The 24,262-nt window shown below is 31.0% G+C and overlaps 2 protein-coding genes across 2 annotated transcripts in view; one reads left to right on the top strand and one right to left on the bottom strand.

The window, feature by feature from the left end:
* The window catches only part of LOC107437058 (dynamin-1), a gene marked incomplete in the record, with an annotated part of 39,643 nt that extends 34,648 nt beyond the window's left edge, over window positions 1-4,995 (top strand). The window contains 3 exon segments of the mRNA XM_043049395.2: window positions 772-909; window positions 1,095-1,151; window positions 4,701-4,995. Coding sequence (XP_042905329.2) covers window positions 772-909; window positions 1,095-1,151; window positions 4,701-4,805 — 300 coding nt within the window.
* A 6,602-nt stretch (window positions 4,996-11,597) lies between these two features.
* Window positions 11,598-23,554, bottom strand: LOC107437057 (dynamin-1-like protein). Its single transcript, XM_043049371.2, has 8 exons — window positions 23,474-23,554; window positions 22,256-22,314; window positions 21,530-21,668; window positions 19,207-19,361; window positions 14,835-14,964; window positions 13,434-13,571; window positions 13,207-13,263; window positions 11,598-11,898 (listed from the first exon to the last, which is right to left on the bottom strand). The coding sequence occupies exons 2-8, from the start codon at window positions 22,282-22,284 to the stop codon at window positions 11,794-11,796; spliced, it is 753 nt and encodes a 250-aa protein (XP_042905305.1). The 5' UTR covers window positions 22,285-22,314; window positions 23,474-23,554; the 3' UTR covers window positions 11,598-11,793.
* Window positions 23,555-24,262: the final 708 nt, after the last annotated feature.

Below are 24,262 nucleotides of genomic sequence, written 5' to 3'. Positions count from 1 at the left end.
TTATGAAATCTAATCGTTGGTCTTTGCAATAGTTTGTTAGGATTTGAAAAGGAATCGTCTACCCAGAATCTCTTAAGGTTTTCGACAAAAAACTTTCCTACTCTAGTATTCATCTCTACAGAAAAGCATCTTTTTTTTTTGTGACTAAGAAATATAATTATTGTAAGAGATCTAAATCAGAATGACAGGAGTCTGGTGATAATGGTAGATGGGGTTAAAAATCCTAACAGTTCTTATTTTTGTCAAACTGTCAACGAAACTCTTAGCTCTTACAATTCGTTGTTTCTGGACGTCGTTGTTCAATTGCTGTATTTCATTCGGAAACAATACCTGTAAACAATCTCTAAGAATCTGTACGCATGTCAATCGCTTTCAATCACTCTGACATTTTCGGACTTGCGCAACCATGATTTACCGAAAATGGTCTCACTCTTCGCACCTCAATATAAAATGTTAAAAAGAAATTTTTTTTTAAATATGGATTCTAGAACATCAGTTAAATGCACTTAACAAAAACAGTTGCTGGGAAAATAATCTTGGCGATTACGAATAAAGATCAGTGCTATACTGCGTCCTTTTGGCGATCTTTTTGTTTCTCTGTGAGGAAAAAAATTATTCCATTTACTAAGAAATAAGTTAAGTTTAAAGTTTAAGCGTTTCAAGCATTTCTATAATTGTAATAATAAAACAATAACATTGTGATAAAACATTTCTTTTAAATATAAACATTGACTATTCCGGCAAATAGTTTTCATTTTTCCTTTGAAATAGGCTGCCTTGAAAGCTAATGAAAGTAATCAAAAGAACGTTCACTATGCTTCAGCATTGTTGATGAAGAATCTTGAGCCTGTACAGAAACAAATGGAGGACGTTGCTATGAAATATATAATCTATAATCTAGTGAAAAAGGTAAGCTTAGTATTAGTAAGTTATGTATTAAAAAATTATTAGTAAAATGAAATAATCAAAAATTGTTAATTTTTTTAATACTTTGTTACTCTTGGTCTTCTATATATTTTTAAATAAATGTTTTAGGATATATTCTTTTTCTGTATTATATTTTACTGTATTTTGGTTATTTTATTGTTTTTTAGGTATTGGATTTCATTAAAAAAGATCTATTGACTACACTCTTAGAATCTACTAATTTCGTAAGTATTAATAATTAAAATTTATACGTTTAAAATCCCTTGTTAAAATTTAAAATAAATAAATATATATATACACCGAAGAGCCATTACATTATGACCCCCTCCATCTATAATAATGGGCTCTCCCAGGTTTTCAGGGTTTCTCGCTCAGGAACAATGTTTTCATGGGGCACATTAGGACCCATAATCCTCATAGAACAATCCCTGACGTTTGTAAGCTACTTGAACATAGTTGCAGACCAGGTTCACCCATTCATGGCATCAGCTCTTCCTGCAGAGGATGGTGTTTACCAACAGGATAATGCACCATGTCATAAGGGTTGAATAGATTGGTTCGAGGAACATACCAGTGACTTTCAAGTCATGTCTTGGCTCCCAAATTCACCTGACTTTAATCCAATAGAGCATTTGTCATCCTACTTGGAAAACCAAATTCGTGCTGTCACGCTACCCCCTTGCAATGTGAGGTTTTTGCATGACCAGTTGGTGAGCGCTTGGTACCAGATACCTCCGGCTACCTATCAGCACCTTGTGGAATCAATGCCACGGCGGGGGCTAACAGTCTTGATGGCTAAAGGTGGTCATAATGTAATGGCTCTTCGGTGTATACATATATACTGATTCTGATGCACTATCTTTATCAGTCCCTCCAAATTTTTTACAGGATCTTTTTTTTTCTTTCCCTTACCTAAAAGACTCTAACTCAGTGTTTCCCAACCCGGGTTAGTGCCATCNTTTCCCAACCTTTTTCGTGCCATGCCCCACCTAAGCCTTTCTAAAATTTTTATGCCCCCTATGTAACATATACATAATTTTTAATATTAAAAAAATTGAATTGTTCGTTTAGGAAACTTAAATGATAGGTTTTAGGAAGAAATCACTAGGAACTAGTTAACGAAACACGGTAAATAAATTTTCAAAAAATGTAATGAAAAACTAAAATTTAAATTCAAAATAATTTTAATAAAGATTTTCCTATAATAATTTAATATTTTAATTTAGTGAGATTCTTGCGCTTGATGCTTGTTGCACAGAGATTTTATATTAGGTTACGATTTGGTTAGCNATGTAATGAAAAACTAAAATTTAAATTCAAAATAATTTTAATAAAGATTTTCCTATAATAATTTAATATTTTAATTTAGTGAGATCCTTGCGCTTGATGCTTGTTGCACAGAGATTTTATGCTAGGTTCCGATTTGGTTAGCTTCTGTTTCAAGTCACCCCGTTTTTTTTATATTCAGAAGATTTTTTTTTTACCAGTAAATCATTTACAGCACTAAATCCACATTCAGCTAAATATGAAGATGGAAACGGTAACAATAGTTTTCTTGCACATTTGATTTCTGTTTCCTCACAAACCCATGCCATCACTCCTTTTATAACTGACTCATCATAACTTAACTGACTCATCATTTTGCATTTCTGCGAGTTCTTCTTGATATATCAGACAAATCCACTAGCATTGACTGCATCATCCATGTAGGAAAATCAATTTGTTTTAAGTCAGAAAATTTTTCTTTTAAATCGGCCGATAGAATTTTTAGATGATCGACAATAACAAGTAAAGCGGTATCATTTAATTCACATTTTTGAAGCCAATGAAACTGTTAAAATTTTTTTTTTTGTTAATATATTTCTGACATAACTCAATAAGGGTAATGAAACCCAATATCTTCGCTTTTGCATTAACAAGAGTTTTATTTGTTCCTTGAAGTTGCTTATTTAATCTATTTAGTTATTCAAAGATATCGGCTAAATAACTCATAAATGCTTGACAATCGACTGTTAACAGATACTTCGTTTCAGGTTTGCCACTAAAAAAAAATCACAAAGAGTATCAAGCAGTTTCATAAATCTTTTCAAGAAGTTCCCTTTAGAGAGCCATCTTACTTCAGTGTGAAGTAAGTTTCAAATGGTCTGCATTTTGTTCTTCACAAAATAGCTTGAAGAGAAGCTCACATTTGGCATTAGCTTTAATATCATTGGTGCACTTTATTACTGAATATAGTACTTCATTTAGAACAGGCAAGATGTTTCTAGCTACCAAGTTTTCTTTATGCACAAAAATCATTCCTGGATTCTCATATTTCATCAATTTTAAGCAGCCATTTTTCTTGCCCATCATATTAGGAGCACCATCTGCAGCACAAGATGTTATATTTTTCATTGGTATATTATTGACATCTAAGTAGTTTTTTAGCTTATTATATATATCTTTGGAGGTAGTGGTGCTTTCTAATCTTTTACATAACATCTCTTCAGCAAAATGTCCTTTATCAATATATTTTACATAAGTTATCAATACTGCCACACTGTCTATCAAAGTTGATTCACCCGTTTGCACTGAGAATTTTCTAGTTTTCAGCTTTTCATCAAGTTGTTTTTTAATATCTTCACTCATTTCATCTATTCGTCTGCTAACAGTGTTGTTACTGAGTGGCATAGCTTTTACAACTTTGTCAAGAACCATTTCAAGAAATGCTGATATTGACGGATTTATTAAATTCTCTCCTGTAGTATGATTTTATCCGGGGATCCACGCGGAGCCTGTCGTCTGCTGCAGAGAGGATAACTTGACGACGCCAAAAACCCAGTTGATATTTTGTTCTCGTCAAACGAATTTATAATATTTACTGGCCGCAATTATTTAAGAATTTGCTTTTTTCTTTCAATTTCGGCACCGAAATCTAACATTGCCTTTAAAATGCCCGGAGCAAAAGGGTTAAACTCATGTAGAGTCCATTTTCGAATTGCCCCCCTTAGTAATCAAATTGCCGCCCGGTGGGGCGTGGGTCCCACGTTGGGAAACACTGCTCTAACTGAAGTGTAAAAGCAATTAACCCTACAATTCTTCATAAATTTATACGAAATGTAAATTTGGTTTTAGTACAAATTTTTTTACAAATAACGTTAAAACAGCTTTAAAAGAATGTCAGATAATAAATTCAACGTTCAAATTTTGAAGTCTTTTGAAATAATTAATCGACTAATAAATCATAATTTATAAATAGATTCGAATTTTATTCTCATAGAATTGCTAGCACTAATTAGCATATTTGAGGTCACCTCCAGGAACCATTAAGATTGACAGTTCGGGAAAATCCGATCATTAGTCAGGGTGATATCTTTTTCCCGACTATTCTTAAGCGGACACTCTAATGCAGGCAAGTTTTCTTTATCCTACATAAATAATTTAAAATATAGAAAAAAATAAGTCCATGTTGACTTGTATTAAACCATGAATTTTCAAATGCCGGAATAAAAATTTCAAAATATTAAACAAATTATTGTATGGTTACACAGCGGAAAAAATGTGTTTTTTTTTTATATTTTTGAAAACTTTTTTTTCAGCATTTGATACTTAATGATTCACCCAAAGTTTACCAGAATTTATTTTTCTATAAATTTTAAAGTAAAAAATGGAGGCAGAACAGAATTTGCCATAAAATGTTCCTCCTGATTTTGATTTGAACTTCTTTTTTTTTTTAAATGTTCAAGATTCATGACTATCCTTCCTGCAGATCATGATCCAATTTTTAATTACAGAGTAAACTTATTCAAGATTGTGAAGCAGACTTCTGCTGGAAAGAACAAACTGAAACTACCTGCAGAATATTGCAAGAAGCACTTGATGCTATACAAGACTTCTGAAACAATTATTTCCCCTAGAGGATTTCATCTCTTAACTTAATCATTCAGCTGTATGAGTTTGCAGCACTTGTTCTAATCAAAGCTATCATTATATATTTTTTCATACGACTCTTGTGCCTATTTTGTATTTTTTCACTTTAAAATATTTGAGTGCTTTTGTAAAATAGCAATAAAATGTTATAGTTATTTATCTTTGACTGTAATTTGTTCCCCCCCCCCCACTAGATTTATGAGATTGGCAATTTTCTGCAGTCTTAATTCTCATGCCCATTCGAGTGGTATGGAGGTAATTGAAGTTCAACTTACTGAGTTGGTGTAGCATATATCACACGAACTAATTCATGGTTAAATTCGCAATTTAAATTATATATATATATTTTTTTAAATCATTAGGTCGAACATATTAATTTAAATATATTCTTTAGGATGACATACTTCTGAAAGTCTGGCTGAAACCTGCATCATCAATGAAAGCAAAGAAACAAAAGTAAATTATATCTCGAAATGGACTAATAAGTAAATAAAATTAGAGATTAAAAGCGGATAAGAGTATTGTTAAATTATAATTTTCTATTAGCTGAGTGTAAAATGGTTTTCTGGTAAACATATTTCAATTATACCCATTTAGATTTATTGTAATTTGAATACAAGGAGTATTTTTGAAACATATTAAATATGTAGTTAATGTTTACCCACATGTCCTATATTGAACAAAAATTTGTACTGCCCAGAGAAGCTTGTAATAATTTCTTTCTTTTACTTTATTCTGATTCGAACTAATATACTCTTCATTGGATATCCAACTAACAAATTTCTTCCATCTTTAAAGTTTTAGAAAGTTTATCTCGAACAGAATTAACCATGATTTTATTCATTCTTAATTCGAAATTAGTTTAAAATTATTAGAAAGTAATTTTTAATCATTTTAGTTAGAAATTTCAACAATTTATCATTGTTATTGCTTATAAATAACTTTTGCTGGTAATTCAACTTATGGTGTTATCCTTTAGTTCGATATTAAGAAATTCTGAGAAGTATAACTGGTGTAAAGCTATTAGATTTTAACATTAGTTCGAACATAATGCGTTTAAATGTTATGCATACGAGAACGAGATTTATGTGTTATTTCATGTGTTCAAAAATACACATGCGTTATTAATGTGATAAACAATTCTACTCCCATCTAATGCATGTTTTGTTTTATCTGACATGCAAAGGCTGTGTAAAATACATATATTTTACTTCTAATAACGATATAGATGGCTGTCACTCTTCCATATTTACATTTAGAACTATGGATTTATCTTATACTAAAAAGTGGTGTGTGTTCTTTCTATGCTCAGTCTAAGACATGTCGGAACCTGAAGATCGAAGCAGTATTTATTGTTCCACTTTGCCGTTACATAAACATATTACAGCTGTAGGATACTTCTTAACATCAGTATGGTAGAGCCGTTTTTTTGTTTACAGGGCCCCTGGTCCTATTATTATTTAGGGGCCCTTTATGAGTAAATTTGGAGAAACAATTTAATTTAGAATAATTTTCAAAAGTTATTTTATCTTAAGAGTAAAGAGAGAGCATAAATTAATTAAAAAAGCTTGTATACATTATTTTTATCGAAAATTAAAGGTAACAATACTTTTTGCACTTTTTGAGAGGCGAAGTCTTCTGCCACATCATCAAAATCTATTTCCTGTAAGACATCATCTTCAATGTTCATAATTGACAAATAAATCCATCTTTCTCGAGTCATACTGCTTCTTAACTCATTTTTTATAAATTTTAGTCTGAAGAATGAACGCTCGTTACTACAATTAGTTATGAGTGACAAAGAAATTCGAAATGAAATGTCAATGCTTGGATCGAGATTATTGTTTTTCACTGTTTTATAGTCATTTATGCCTAATTGTCCTAAGTTTTTCTCCTGGGCTAAATAATGCTCGATTTTCTTTTAATTATAAATTATGATTATATGTACAGGGTGTTTATAAAGTCCCGGACCATTTTGATGTTTAATAACTCATAAAATAATAAAGGTAGATTAAAATTAATAACATAAATGGTTAGACAGAGTCAAAAATTTTCATGACCCTTGTCAATGAACTTCCACGTGTGCCCCCTTCGTCGCACGGAGAATATCAAGTCGATAGTCAATTTTACACCAGGTAGCGGCAAGCATGTCGGCATCCACAGAAGATATTGCGGTTGTAATTCTTGATTTTAGGTCATCAATGTTCGACACGATCCTCCTGTAAATATTGTCCTTTATAAATCCCCAAAGAAAAAAAGTCCAGCGGCGTTATATCAGGTGATCTGGGTGGCCAAGGAATTGGACCTCCTCGCCCAATCCATTTTCCTGGAAAATGGTCATTCAAAGAACTACGAAAGATGATACCCCGATGAGGTGGTTCACCATCTTGTTGCAAAAAGACGTGTGGCTGAAGCTCTTCTAGTTGTGGAAATACGAAGTTTTCCAACATGTCTAAGTATACGACTAATGAGACCGTCTTTTCTCTAAAAAAGAAAGGCCCAAATGACTCGGTCGTGCATTAGTCCACAACGCTGAACTGATTTCTTTGGGGATTTATAAAGGACAATATTTACAGGAGGATCGTGTCGAACATTGATGACCTAAAATCCAGAATTACAACCGCAATAGCCTCTGGGGATGCCGACATGCATGCCGCTACCTGGCGTGAAATTGACTATTGACTCGATATTCTCCGTGCGACGAAGAGGTCACACGTGGAAGTTCATTGACAAGGGTCATGAAACTTTTTGACTCTGTCTAACCATTTATGTTATTATTTTTAATCCATCTTTATTTATTTATGAGTAATTAAACATCAAAATGGGTCCGGGACTTTATAAACAACCTGTATGTTATTTGCAATTTAAAAGGATTTATTGCAAACTTTTTCTAATTTTTTTTACGTTGCATTTTGCTTTGCTGCTCAAAATCTATAAGACTTAGAAACATGTAATTATGAAAGTTTGTATAAATATGCAAGGAGTTAGAAAGAATACATGAAAATACAATTTGATTAGTTTTTTTATTATTTTTTTTTAATAATCGCCGTTGAAAAACTGATTCAATTTTGAGTTTACAACTACCAATGTTTAGCTACGTATCCTTGCAATTTTAAAACCAATCCAGAAGCCAAGGGAACTCCTGAATCAGTACCCAGAGGTTTTGAATCGTTATGAGAACTTGGTGGAGTTTGTGACCCCGACAGATTTAACATGCACCAGTCACCATGTTATTCATGGGTATTATTCAGCCGGCTGAATTCTAACTCCCATCCTCACGAACACGAGTCCATAGCCCTACCAACCAAGCTATCGTGGCCAAATTATTAGTTTATTTTACAACAGTCATTGAATGGACCACCCAATTTCGAGTTTACGACTATTAATGTTCAACTCCATATCCTTGTAATTTTGCACCAAATCCAGCACAAGAGAACTCCAAGATCAAGTATTGGAAGAAATGTTTACCTTCGTGGAGGACGTATTGATGAATCTAACCCACATTTGAGTTAAATGGAGAGGGAAACCACGAAAACCACCCTCGGTTAGTCAAGGGGTGTCTAACCCATGATCCGTCTACCACTCAGGATCTTTTACGTCAGCACAGTAGTCGGTGTAAGCCGGGTCTGTAATTTATGTAGATCAGCCATCACTGGGATTCGAACTCGGTGCACCTCAATCGGAGAAGAATGCTCTATTCCTTGAGTCAATCTTCATTGAGTAATATAATAACTGTGCGGAAGGTTCCAATTTTATTGATTTGTCTAAATGTAGTCATCTTCAAAATGTAAATGGCAATTTAATCGTAATTTTTGAAGAGAAAAGAATGGAAATAAACAGTTTATCCTCTTTTAGTAGTTTTTTTTTAAATAATTGTAAATTATTAGTTTCTAACGTGCTTACGTTAAAAAAAATACGAAAAACATTTTTCTGTATTGGGAAATAATAATTAAGAACTGGAATAGAACCCACGATCTCACAGTTTTTGTTAGATTTCATAATCATTAGCCTCAAATATACACACCTGCCTTGCGGATATTTAAAAAAAATTTTTTTTTTAAATTTAATAAATTAAGCCATTTGGATACTTGAAATTCTCGATTTTGTTGAAAATTGTAATGGTTTTTATGTAGAACTTTCAGACACTTGTTTTCTTTTTCTTCAATTTTGCGAAAAAATAATTTTAAAAAAAATTCAAAAGAAAGCCTTTTGAGAAAGCAGAAGACCCTCTGAAATTTTGTGAAAAACACATGTGTTTACATGCGGCAATACAGTACCTTTTAGGAAGTGTGGTACTGACAGCACTGAGAAAAGAAAGTATGGTCAAAACTATTAAAATATAGTAAAATTTACGGTATTTATGGGAGCACCAAAGAAACAGGGTAGTTTTTTTTCCATAGCTATTTGGTTATGACTTCTCCCGAAATTAACATAATAAAAATATAGTTTTTTACCATCCTGTTCGGTAGGTATTTCGGTAATTTTATCATGATATCTTAGAGAAGCAGTTCCAAGCTGTCTTTTATAGATTTTTAACTTTCCGGGGAGAGTTAAAAAGGCTTCGCGAATTAGTATTTCTTATACCCGGAAATGAATACTTTTATAACTTCTAGTTAGTACTCTTTATAATTTCTGATTATATATAGATCCAACCTATAAATCATATCTTACATAACACTTTAGAAAGAATATGGAGAAATTGGCAATCTTCGTATCTATTTGAACTGAGAACTGCCCACCAGTCAATGCGATCCAAACATTGTGACACCAACAGAAAACTCAACAATCCTAGTGTATGACGAAAAACTTCGGCTCATCTGGAAAATGGGTACCGTCCTCATCAGCCATCCTGAACGTGATGAAAAGTCTAGTGCTTGCACTATTAGACTTTCTAATGAAGATGGGTACCGTCCTCATCAGCCATCCTGAACGTGATGGAAAGTCTAGTGCTTGCACTATTAGACTTTCTAATAAAGCAATGCTGAAACGACCAGTCCAACTGTTATATCCTGTTGAACTCGAAAACCTAGTAACAAAAGGACCTAGTAACTGTCTATCCAATGGTTCTTTTGGGGCTGGAGGATGAAGCAGATTTGCTTTTATTCTTTCGCCCCAGAGTGGGAGCTCCGAACTTTAATGTTTACTTCTCTTCACATAGAAAGAAGGTTTCAATTAGAACGAATGTAAGGGTTTTGCCCAGATTGTTATTTTTCTGTTAGTTTATGTGTTAAATGCCGTCCTGGCCAAATATGTGAAGTCCTAAAATGACTTATCTAGATAATTACAAGTAAAATCCGCTACAGAAAAGAACTAGGTTACCACTACCATGCTGATGTTTAGAATTACCCTACAACTGTAATATGTTTATGTAAAGGCAGAGTGAACTTTTATTCAATAAACACTTTCTATCTTCAGGTTCCGACGTGTCTTAGACTGAGCATAGAAAGAACACACACTATTATTTAGTGTAAGATAAATCCATAGTTCTAAATGTAAATATGGAATAGTGACAGACATCTATACCGTTATTAGAAGTAAAATATATGTAAGTATTTTAGACAGCCGTTGCATGTCAGATAGAAGAAAAATTGCATTAGATGAGATTAGAATTGATTATCACATTAATAACATATGCGTTTTTTTGAACATATTAAGTAAGATGTAACTCTTGTTCTCGTACACATAACATTTTAACGCATAATATTCGAACTAATGTTAAAACCTTTAAAAAATTTACACCTGCTATATTTCTCTCAGAATTTCTTAATATCGAACTAAAGGATAACACCATAAGTTGAATTACCAGCCAAATTATCTGATAAAGTATATTAAAAGTTATTTATAAACAANGTAATAAATCAATCTGTAAATTTATATATTTTATTTTTTTGTTTTTTGTTTTTGCCACCACAATGTAGCAAAATTTCAAAATGTTTTTAAACACAATGTATATATGTCACGATGTATGGGATAGGGGCCGCTGCGCGGCCCAGGTGCCCAGTTCTTTTTAAATAAAGCGAAAGCGAACAATGATAAATTGTTGAAATTTCTAACTAAAATGATTAAAAATTATCTTCTAATAATTTTAAACTAATTTCGAATTAAGAATGAATAAGATCATGGTTGATTCTGTTCAAGATAAACATCCTGAAACTTTGAAGATGGAAGAAATTTGTTAGTTAGTTATCCAATGAAGAGTAAATTAGTTTAGATCAGAATAAATTAAAGAAATTATTGCAAGTTTCTCTGGGCAGTACAAATCATTCTTCAATATGGGGCAATTGTGTAAACTCCAACTACGTATTTAATATGTTTCAAAAATATTTAATGTATTCAAATTATAATGAATCTAAATGGGTATAATTGAAATATGTTTACCAGAAAACCATTTTAAACTCAGCTAATAGAAAATTGTAGTTTAACGATACTCTTATCTGATTTTAGTCTAATTTTATTAACTTATTAGTCCATTTTGAAATATAATTTACTTTTTTTTCTTTGGCTAAAACCTGCATCATCAATGAAAGCAGACATTCCTGACATTGTGAAAAATATATTTAAATATTTTTGACCTAATGATTTAAAAAATATATATGTCATTTAAATCGCGAATTTAATCATGATTTAATTCGTGTGATTTATGCCAAACCAACACAGTAAATTGAACTTCGATTACCGCTAAGTCACTAGAATGGGCATAAGAATTAAGACTGTAGAAGATTGCCAATCTAAGAAATCTAGTGGACAAAAAATAAGTTACATTCAAAGATAAATAACAACATTTTATTGCTATTTTACAAAAGCACTCAAATATTTTTAAGTGAAAAAATACAAAATAGGCACAAGAGTCGTATGAAAAAATATATAAGTGATAGCTTTGATTAGAACAAGTGCTATAAACTAATACAGCTGAATGATTAAGTTAAGAGATGAAATCCTCTAGGGGAAATAATTGTTTCAGAAGTCTTTTATAGCATCGAGTGCTTCTTGCAATATTCTGCAGGTGGTTTCAGTTTCTTCCTTCCAGCAGAAGTCTGCTTCACAATCTTCCATAAGTTTACTCTGTAATTAAAAAATGGATCATGAAGTTAACTGCAGGAAGGATAGTCATGAATCTTGAACACTTGAACAGTGAAAAAAAAAAGTTCAAATGAGTGGCAAGCTGTTAAGAGGACGAGATACCGCAGGAGGAACATTTCATGGCAAATTCTACTCTGCCTCCATTTTTTACTTTAAAATTTATAGAAAAATAAATTCTGGTAAACTTTGAGTGAATCATTAAGTATCAGATGCTGAAAAAAAAGTTTTCAAAAAAATCAAAAGAAAACAATTTTCCCGTTGTGTAATCATACCATAATTTGCTTACCATTTTGAAATTTTTATTTCTGCATTTGAAAATTCATGGTTTAATCTAAGTTAACACGAATTCATTTTTTCTAAATTTTAAATCCTTTTCGTAGGATAAAGAAAACTTGCCTGCAGTATAGTGTCCTCTTACGAACAGTCGGGGAAAAAAATATTACCCTGACGAATAATCGGATTTTCACGAGCTAAGTGTCAATCTTAATGGTTCCTGGGGGTGACCTCAAATATGCTAATTAGTGCTAACTATTAGGTTACGAAATTAGACACAAACACGTACTTTCTCTGAATAAACAAATTTCTCTTTTTACAAAGTTCGAATCCTGACCCTTTGAAATAGGAGGGGGGTAGACAAAATTTCGAGAAATTCGGTCGCAATAAAGATTTATATATATAAGGGGAAGGCTAAAAAAAAATGCCAAATTTCCTCGCCATAGAAAGTGAATCAATTGAAAACTACCATAAAGAAACTGAATGAATGAGAAGACGGCAAAACATCTTTGGTTTGTTGCTAAGCAATCAAGAGGAGAATTGTCGGATCTGTATTCTGGACAAAGAAAGCAGTTTTCTTTTTGATTCTTTGAAAATAAAATTTGAATCGATTTATAAATTACTATGATTTATGAATCGATTAATTATTTCAAAGATTTTAAAATTTGAAAGCTGAATTTATTATAAAGCACTTTATTTTTTTAAAGCTGTTTTAACGTTATCAGCATGAAAATTTTACTAAAACCAAACTTACACGAGTTATTATAAATTTACGAAGAATTGTAGGGTTAACAGCTTTTACACTTCAGTTCGAGTCTTTCAGGTAAGGGAAAGAAAAAAAGGCCTCATAAAGATAGTGCTTTGGAGGGCCTCATAAAGATAGTACATCAAAATCGCCATCAGAAGGTTTTATAAAATTCACTGTATTTCTTTGCGATAAAATTTAAAACCTTAGTAAATATTAAGTGGCATTTTAAAAGCATTATATACACATAAATTTCTATTATGAATACTTACAAAATTAGAAGATTCTAAAAGTGCATTCAATAAATGTTTCTTAATGAAATCTAATACCTAAAAATAATAAAATAACCTAAATACAGTAAAATATAACACAGAAAAAACATAAAACATTTATTTGAAGAAGACCAAGAGTAACAAGGTATTTAAAAAAATAAAAATTTTTTGATTATTTCATTTTATTAATAATTTTTTAATACATAACTTACTAATACTACTCTTACTTTTTTCACTAAAAAGAAGATTATATACTTCATAGCAACGTCCTCCATTTGTTTCTGTACAGGCTCAAGAATTTTCATCACCAATGCTGAAGCACAGTGAACGTTCTTTTGATTACTTTCATTAGCTTTCAAGGCAGCCTATTTCAAAGGAAAAATGAAAGCTATTTGACGGATTAGTCAATGTTTATATTTAATAGAAATGTTTTATTACAATGTTATTGTTTTATTACGTTTGTTTAATTATTACAATTATAGAAATGCTTGAAACGTTTATATATTTCTAAGTAAATGGAATAATTTTTTTCTCAAAGAGAAACAAAGATCGCCAAAAAGACGCCGTATAGCACTGATCTTTACTCGTAATCGCCAAGATTATTTCCACAGCAACGTTTTTTGTTAAGTACATTTAACTGATGCTCTAGAATCTACATTTTACCTAACAATTTTTCTTTTAACATTTTATATTGAGGCGCGAAGCGTGAGACCATTTTCGTTAAATTATGTTTGTGCAAGTCCGAAAATGTCAGAAAGATTGAAGGCGATTGACATGCGTACATATTCTTAAAGATTGTTTATAGGTATTGTTTCTGAATCAAATACAGCAATTGAACAACAACGGTCAGAAGCAACGAATTGTAAGAGCTAAGAGTTTCTTTGACAGTTTGACAAAAGTTGTTAGAACTCTGTTAGGATTTTTAACCCAATCCACCATTATCACAAGACTCCTGGCATTCAGATCTCTTTCAATAATTAGATTTCTTATAGTTACGAAAGGAGGAAAAAAGATATTTTTTTGTTGAGATGAATACTAGAGTAGGAAAGTTTTTTGTCGAGAACCTTAAGAGATTCTGGGTAGAAGATTCCTTTCCAAATCTTAACAAACCATTGTAAAGACCAACGATTAGATTTCATAAATCTTATGAAAAATCTTTTAGAGTTCATTTTCTATTCCTGTACGAAATTTTTCTTTTTGCTTGAAGTTGCCGATTACAACTTACAAAAATTTCTGCAAAATGCGTAGACATTTCCTACTATATTTACATATGAGCAAATATTCTTAACGTAGTTGAAGGGGGAAGAAAAAAAGAGTTCAACTGCAACAAAAAGCTATCGTTTGCATATTTTAAACATAACTATTATCTAGCATTTTTTATATAGATCACAATATCGTTTGCATTATTTTTAATCTCTTATAGAATTCTAGTTTAAAATTGATTTAGTTTAGCCTTTGTTTCGTACTACTGGTTACAAGTTAAGCTTCTGTTTGTTTGAAAAGGTGAGCTTTTTTTTTTAGAAACATAATAAATATCTCCTTTTATAATAGATATCTTAATTGTTTATTTAAGGCAGCTACGCTGAAATTCTTAACTTAGCTTTTAACAATTACAAACTACTTAGTACCACTAAAGTTTCCGTGGAAGGCATAGTGCAGCCAATTGCATCATCTTCTGTATTTTCCACAGTTTCTTCTTCAACTGTTGAATTCTCCCAAAGTTTGACTGGGCCAGCAGGAGGAGCCAAAACATCACACCTAGATATAAATTCCAAATTATATAACATTCAAACAAGGGGTAAAAACTAATTACCTCTCAACATTCTTAGAAAACTAATAAAAATGCAGATATTCAGGGACGAAAGCTAATATTTAAACAAGAAAAAAAATGAAAACATTATCAGAATCTAACGAAACAATTGAAGGAAGCAGGTTTAAAAACATCAAAACTCGCTCAATCCGGAATCTGCGAGATGTTTTAATTTTTTTATTTTTTAAAATGAAATTTCATACAATTTTATGACGGCATGCACTAATTTCAATTTAGTGGATTTACTAGTTGTTTTATTATTAATATTTAAAATTGCTCGATTATTTTGTTACTAAGACCAGTTTATAGTATTTAGCAATAAAGAGCAATAATCTTATAAGATTGTTTTGATTTTGATTAAGCTTCTCTGAAGGAATCCTTCATTATGCTGAATTAAAATATTTATGAAATGCCCTTTGGATTACTACTTTTCTTTTATTCTTTGAAATGAAAGGATTTTATTTTTAAAGAGTAATCGTGTACAGGTTATTCCTTTTTCTGAATTTTTTTCTCCATTAAACTATCTAATTTCGTTTCGTTCTGCTTTAACTTCTCCGTCTGAAACACGCGTACTTTTGCTTTTTCACTTTATCGAATCGAAATTTCAGAGTTCAAAATAATTCATTTTAGTTTTGTGTAGTTGGGCGGTGAAAAAAGTTTAAGAGATTTAAAGTAAAAAAGAAAGTGGTTTAAGATTATTTGCATCTTTTCTAATAATAATTGAACAAAATATTTCAGAACTGAATTAAAAAAAATAGGACATTTTGAGAAGATTAAAAATTATTTCTGTAAAAACCTTCAATTTAAAATCTTATACATTTTTACTTCCTCTGTCTGCAATCAAGCCGGTACGGAATTTTTTCATACTATTCATAATTTTCTTCAAAAGTTATTGCAAAAAAAAAAGAAAAAAATTTAGGAAAGTAGTTTCAAATATACTTTTACATTTATTAATTTATTTTGTCTAGGGAACATACAGAAATTTTGTCAGAAGAGGGAAGAGAGTCCAACGGGAAAAAAAGCCTTCCTCAAAATATTTCAAATTAGTTTTTTGGAAATTTAAAAAAAATAGTTTCTCTAATTTATTCATTGTTACTAAACCATTAAATTTCGAAACAAAAGTTGCAATTTTATTAATATTTACATTTATAAAAAGGAAAATTTCGAAATCTTACTGCATTTTAACTCTTCAAGAAAAAGTAGTACTTTATTTACGTTGCTCTTTAAATTCTTTAAACTTTCTATGGTATAAACACACACGCACACACTTAAAAAAATTGCTATTGTGTTTATTTTTTACGTATGAACTTTATTTTGCGAAATGCATCTTGTAGACATATTTTAGCTAATAGCCTAAAATTTTAAAATACAACTTTAGTGTTCAGTTCATAACTTTGTATAAATTCAATATTACACCTAAGAAAAATTACTAAAAAGAAAAATTATTTACTTTTTTTGCAGTTTTTCTGGGGAGAAGATTTTTAGAAAGAAAAACTAAAAATAGAGAATTATTTGCATCTTTAGTAAAAATCTTAAAATTCTAAATCCCATTTTCTATCTGGGATCAAACTATTAGGTGAAAAATTTCGAAACAGTTCTTATTAGTTAGACCAAGTTACTAACTCTTACAATGACAAAATTGATATTTTTAAATAAAAAATATCTATTCTCAAACCAAATATCCTTCTCTGTCTGCACTATATCAAAAAGTTAACAAAATTTTGTCAAAAATAAGATTAAAATGAAACTCCTTCTTAAACATCACTTCACCCTATCAAAATTTTAGGTTTATCCAGGATGTGCATTCTGACGTCATTAGCAATTCTCCCCTATTTTTTCGTCACATGAAGTTAACTTAAAATTAGTATATAACAAAGCTATGGTTTTAAAAAAATTCAGGTCAAATCTGAACATACTGAGTTGATTTTCGAGAGTTAAATTACAGACTATTCAAAACAATTAAGATTACGATATTGCCCTACTCATGCCGGTTCCTCATTGTACGAGGAAACATGTTTACAGACTATCATTAAAAATACCTGCTTTACCGGCATTTTATAAGGATTCTATGTTTTTGTTTTAATTTCTCGATATTATTTATGCCAGATAGCGTTCTGGTTTTCCCACTCTTTATTATTGTTTTGGGACCCCAAAAGCGTTTGCTTACATTTGTAAACGAATTTTAAAAATAGGATAAAGGAAATTAAAGAACACTTTCTATACCAGCGGTTTCTAGAGAATGCTCCGTGGAATCCGAGGGCTCCGAGAGTTGACTTTGTTTTCGAACTAGCAATGACTTTTAAAATCTTTAAATATTTGTAGATCCAATCAATAATCCAGTATTTTATTTAACAATTCAGTTGCCTGAATGAAATGATTTCATATGCCATGAAAAACAAATTGCTTTTTTTTTTCAAATAAAATTTTTTATACAAATAATATATTGAATACCTTATGAAAATGTAAAAATTTAATCTGTCTTTACGCTTTTCAAATCAAAATAAATAAACTGAATCTTCTAATAAGAAATTTTTTAAAAAAAATTTAACAGCTGCAGGTTAGATTTTAAATTACTAAAATTCGAAACATAAAGAACATTGACAATATCGCAGACATTTGTTATAAATTAATATTGAAATAAAAGCACTTGCGCTTGTGCCACAGCCAGACTGTGAGAAAATTCGGTTACTATATTGTTTAAAATTAATTAAGGTGTTAGGATTGGAAATTGGTTGAAGAATAGGAATATTTAAATACAGTTGTGCTGTACAGTCATATTGGTTACCATTAAAGTGTACATGTTGTAATGGATAACTTTATTTTATTTTATAAATGTCGTTGAACAGCTGTCCAAATTTTGAGATTACGACTAACAGTGTTCAACTCCGTATCTTTGTAATTTTGAACCCAATTCGGAAGACAAGGGAACTCCTGGATCAAGTATTGGGAGAAAATTGTCTTTGTTAAAGACTTTTTGGATGGCACTAACTCGCATTATATTGAGAGGAAGATCACGGAAACCTCCCACAGTTATAAGACCAGGGAATTTTAATCCATGATATGTCTAACACTAAGGATATTTTACGTTAGCACTGTGGTCGGTGCCAGCCGAGTGCGGATTCCGCATCGTCTAGTCGTAGCTGCTATTCGAACCCGGTTCACCTCATTGGAAAGCGAATGCTCAATCCCCTGAGCCACTCTAATGATAAATATATTTTATTTCCGCCGTTGAACAGCAGACCTAATTTTGGATTTACAACTACTAATGTTCAACTCCGTAGTCTTGTAATTTTGAACCCGACCCCGAAGACAAGGTAAAAGGATAATTATAAAAAGTGACCAAGCTGGTTGAAAAAGAAGGCTAGCGTAAGGTCATAATTTTCTTTATGTGCTTCATTTATTAAGTTGGGCTTCCTCCGAAAAAAAGAGCATTCATTTAGGGCTCTATGACCACTACTCTGGGCAATGATTATATAATTATAATTCTCTTTAATACAATTTTCTTCCTATTTTTGTTTGTTTTTCCAAGATAAAGAAAGAAAACAGCTATGTGATACCCTGTGGGAGTACTAATCTAATTTGTTTATCACCATCTGTCGAGTTTTTATTTTTATTATTTTGTTTCTTGTAAAGGCCTGTTTATGCGGTCCAATTTCTTGAATCCGAGAAACTGGCCGGATTTCTCTGTCCAAGAAATTGGATGATTCGTTGACACTATCCAAGTTCTTGAATGTCACTGATTCGTTGGAAAAAAAACATGCGCATTGTTCATATTCAACATTATAAAATAATACTTACATAAGTTTAAAATTACTAAATAAATTCAAATAAAATCATAATAACTCAAATATATCGCAACAGATCAATTTATTTGGACTAAAATATATGAAAACAGGCAACAAAATGATATAATTTTCTGCCTGCTTGTTGACGTCACAAAACCTAAGACGCTGATTGGTTAAGGGAGAAAAACTTGGATGGAAAGTAGAACGTGCTCTACTATCGTCCAAGAAGTTGGACCAAGTTCTTGGATGATTGTTTACACGATCCAAGCAAAACAAGTTTCCATCAATATCAATCAATCTCTGTCCAAGGAATTGGATCGTCTAAACAGGCCTTAAGTCTTGTCGGGTTCTTAGGATTAACAGTTCTTTTTGGATAAAGTTGGAATAAAATAAAGTGGCACTTACACAGTGCTGTCAAAATCTGGATGGTGGTAGTTTATGTAGAACATATTGGAGTCTATGTGGGACAGAAGTCTCTCTTTACAACTACCTGCTTCCTTTTCTATGGATGCTCCGATTAGGAAAACCACATCATTTCGCAACGATGGGTATCGGTCCAACTGCAAATAAGTTTCTAGTAATTAGAAGCATTTAAAAAGGAAAATTTTCTCATTTTTCTATGATAAGAACATTCAAGCGCATAATGCTCGAACTAATGTTAAAACCTGATAACTTTACACCAGTTATATTTCTCTCAGAATTTCTTAATATCGAACTAAAGGATAACGCCATAAGTTGAATTACCAGCCAAATTATCTGATAAAGTATATTAAAAGTTATTTATAAACAATAACAATGATAAATTGCTGAAATTTCTAACTAAAATGATTGAAAATTATCTTAGTAATTTTAAACTAATTTTTAATTAAGAATGAATAAAATCATGGTTGATTTCTGTTCAAGATAAACATCCTAAAACTTTGAAGATGGAAGAAATTTGTTAGTTAGATATCCAATGAAGAGTAAATTAGTTTAGATCAGAATAAATTAAAGAAATTATTGCAAGTTTCTCTGGGCAGTACAAATCATTCTTCAATATGGGGCATGTGGGTAAACACAAACTAAGTATTTAATATGTTTCAAAAACACTTAATGTATTAAAATTACAATAAATCTAAACGGATATATTTGAAATATGTTTACCAGAAAACCATTTAAACTCAGCTAATAGAAAATTATAATTTAACGATACTCTTATCCGCTTTTAGTCTCTAATTTTATTTATTAGTCTATTTTGAAATATAATTTACTTTCGTTTCTTTGGCTAAAACCTGCATCATCAATTAAAGCAGACTTTCAGAAGTATGACATATATTTAAATATTTCACTTTAGGGTACAGCAGGAGTAAAGATGGATTATATATAAACTAGTTAGGCTTTCAAAAGCTCGAACCAAACTAAACAGCACCATGTTATCGAAATTTTGTAGAATTTTACTGCACGGTAGATTCGCTGTTAACAGGCGATGATAGGGGAAATATTAATGAGCGGAATTCACAAATTTTGATAAAAAGTTTTGAAAAATATAAAAAATTATATTATTATAGAACAGTAATAAGCAAGGTTTAAATCAGTAATGAAAATTTAGAGGTCCTATAAAATCACCTAGGTATTCATTAAGTTATAGACTAAAAAATGAATTCCAAGATATAATTTTTTACATCATTTTAAAGAATGTAATTTTACTTTGTAAAATACAAAATTTGAACGAAATCGGTCGAATTGTTCCTGAGTAACCAAATTTTCAAGAAGCTGCATTTTATTAGATTTCTCAGTACCTATTCGACCGATTTTCTCAAATTGTGTATTTTGCCACTTAAAAATTAAGTCCTTTTTAAATCATGTAAAAGAAATGGTATACAATATAATTCAAAATTCTTGACTAATTTTAAATCAAAAAAAAAATAAATATTTACTAAAAGTTATTTTCATGGAATCATCTTTAGATAAGAGAATTTTATAATTGCGTGAAAAATGTTTTAATTTGCTTAAAATGTTCCAGGTATGGTAGAATAGGCAAAAAATAAAATTAGCATTTATAGGTCCAAAATTTGACCCGCTTTTTCTTTACTGAACTATGGGGACCATATTTCCCAGATTGCGGCTACCCCTATTTTAGGAAATAGCCTATTTTAGGAACCTATTTCAGGGGGAAAAAAAGTTATGTTTATTCAGACAGAGTAAGTTTTTGTATAGGTTACCAAAATCTGACAAATCATTAACGAAGAAGCATAGATTAATAACATCTAAACCTTGTTTATTGCCGCAGGAAACTGAAAGGATATGAAAAATAATTTTACATCCATTCAGTTTTTGCTAAGCAAATTAACTGGTTTTGATGTTTTCAATTCCATAGTCAGTATTTAATGAACCTTTTTCTTGCTTAAATACAAATTTAAGACCCCTAAAGTTTTTTACGAAAAGTACCAGCCTACCAGTACCTACCAGTATAAACAGATTACCCAATACTTCATGATTATGTCACGTTTTTCAATGTCAAACTATAAATTCTATTTGGACGAATTGCTCATTAATACTTGGTTGCATTGTTTTTAAAAGAAATCCAGATTTAGATACCGCAAAAAGTTATTTTAAATTTGAGATATGAATTTTTTCGCTATATATTTATTTCGTCAGTTAAATCACGATTAATAGAAAATGTTATTTTGAGTTACGAAGCTAATCGGCTGCAGTAGAGATAACAGACTTCTCTTAACACTACACTTACAGACTTTGAGACTTCTGCAATAGCTGCCTTCAATACTTCTTGAATACAAGTAACAGACTGCGCCATGGGATCTTTGTACTGTTTTAATAAAATGTTGTTCATTGCATTCAAAGCGAGATTAGGTATAGCAATGGCTGTTCTGAAATGACACACAATGAAATCAAATTACAGCTTTTATTATATTTTTAAATGCATAATATGCTAAGAAAATTGTGCACAAAATTAAAAATGAAATGTGGATTCACTTAATATCTATTTTAAAATAACACAAAATTAAATATAAAAAAAAACAGGTTTATAAGAATTTTAAAAAATGGGAATTTTAGAAAAATAGCATGTTACGCTATTAATTAGTACAGTGCGCAAAATATGAGTTTTCAACAACAATTTTAAATAGTATGTTAAGACAATGAAGTAGCACAGTGCGCAAAATACTAATTTTAAATAGTAAGTTTAGATAATGAAGAACAATGCTTAAAATCGAATTTTAAATAGTATGTTTTACATAAGTTTAAATGGTATGTTAAGATAATGAAGTACAGTGCGTAAAGTAAAAAGCGGTAACACATTATCAATTTTATTTGGAGGAACAAATTATGGTGTGCGATTTTTCCAGAGCGTTTATACTTATGGATTTGATATAGATGAGGCTATAAAAAAGTATGCTATATGTTCCAAAAAAAGTTCTAAATATCGTATTTTAATATTGAGTGTTTTTAAACTTACCTTATACCTAGTATGTTTACGATGATCATGTGCGTTGCATTTTCATCAGGAACCAGCGTCTATAATAGGAATAAAACTTAAAATTACAAAACTAAATAAATAAAATGTTATCCCAATATTTAGAAAGTAAATTATGTTAATAAAACATAACTTGTCACCCTGACTGCTAATTTATCATCAATACGTACGGTTTAACATTCTAACTGTATCTAAATCCAACGATTCACGACATAGGTAAGAGTGATCAAGAAATTTAAAATCTGTATTATTGTTCAGGGAAACAGGAAAGGTCATAAAGGTTTTTCATACAGCGGTGATTGAATATTAACAGAATTTTAAGATAACGACGATAAGTTCAAGAATTACTGGATCGATTTAAAAAATATGTCCTTAAGATCGGTTGTTATAATGGAAATAAAATAACCATTCAACAGACATACATAACTCTTTCCGGAATCAGAACAGTAACAATTATCCGAGTCATAAATTTAAAAAATTTCTAAAAAAGAACAATTTACTAGCATATAAGACGTGCAAACTCAATTCTACCTTAAGGTACATTTTGATAGATGATGAATGTTGACTTTGTCGAATACTACTCTCTCCGCAGCCCAATTACATTGGTATGCCGTAAGCAATGTACCGTACTTCTTTCATCAACAGAAGCAGAGAGCACGGTTTTTTTCGATAGCGACGGTACTTAAGATCTTTATCTTATTAAATTACTTAATGATTTGTGGGTCAATAATTTTAATGAGATGCGCCTGAAATTCACAGTAAATCCAGTTTTTCACAAAAGAACAAAGTACTTAGATATCAGACACCATTTTAAAGGGGAAACCTTGAAAAATAAGCTAATCAATACAGATTTCGTGCCCATCGAAAACAAGGGGGCCGCTGATCTACTAGCACAGGGCTTTACCACGTAATAAGCAATATTGTTACTAATTGTTAGGTATTGAAGATACTAACTTGGTGTTCGGGTAAATGGATTGTAGGTGTTGTTGGGTTTTAACTATAAACGTCAATATCTTTACTTATTCACTCTGCGGATGGAATTGTCTGGCATATAGATGGAGCCTAAAACAGCGCATGTCTGGTGGACGAAGCATTTGTAAGAATTAGTTGAATTTTTTTATTTACTCTTTCGCTTCTTTGACATGTATTAATGGTAAGTTTTGTATGTTATGTTGTTGAAAGAATAAAATGGCCACTCACTAGAGACAAGTTTCTTTTTACTTCTGTGTTCAGCTTGTACTTTATTTTGGCACCAGCTGAAAACTTTGTTGGATCTATCAGCGGTGACAATAAAATTTAGAATCAGCCTGAAAAGTGACGGTAATAATGTTTACAAACATTTCACAAGGATTAGATTATTACAATTACGGGGTTTGCGCCCCGTATAAAATGCATAAAGTAAGATTTATGCACGCATGAAGAGATAACAGAGGAATTGTGGTTAACAAATAATTTTGGTTAGCAACAGATTTTGATCAACGTTGAAATCCATGCAGAATGGCAACATTCGATCAATCAATTAAAGCCATCTTATGCCATCATTTGTCGCTAAGACTGCAAAATTTTCAGTTATGGTTCCAGGCTTTTTATTTATTCTATTTCATGCAAATTAATTGAATGACGCTTGGTTCAATATACAAAATACGCTTAAAAGAAAGTAATGTTAAAAAAAAAGACTAGATTAAATTTTTTTCGTAATTTCAGGTAACAAATTTTAAAGTAAATAAAAGCTCGTATAATGGTTGGTTGACTGAATGTAAACCATAACAAGCTTCTTAAAACCGGAAGAAATTTAGAAAACTTCCTATGTATCCCTCCGCTTATTTATGAGATGAGTGAATAGGCTTAATATTCTAAGAAGTTCTATTAGTGTGATTTGTTCTTACGCTTAATTAAGGAAAAATATCGCAACATAAAGTGCAAGGTTTGCCATGCTTTGAATGTTATCCCTTATTTGGCTATAGTGTACAATATCACTCTTTGTTTCGT

Source organism: Parasteatoda tepidariorum, chromosome 4 (assembly GCF_043381705.1).
Source record: "Parasteatoda tepidariorum isolate YZ-2023 chromosome 4, CAS_Ptep_4.0, whole genome shotgun sequence".
Classification (NCBI taxonomy): domain Eukaryota; kingdom Metazoa; phylum Arthropoda; class Arachnida; order Araneae; family Theridiidae; genus Parasteatoda; species Parasteatoda tepidariorum.
Note: the sequence above shows the minus strand (reverse complement) of the source record. Positions and strands in the feature narration are given on the sequence as shown.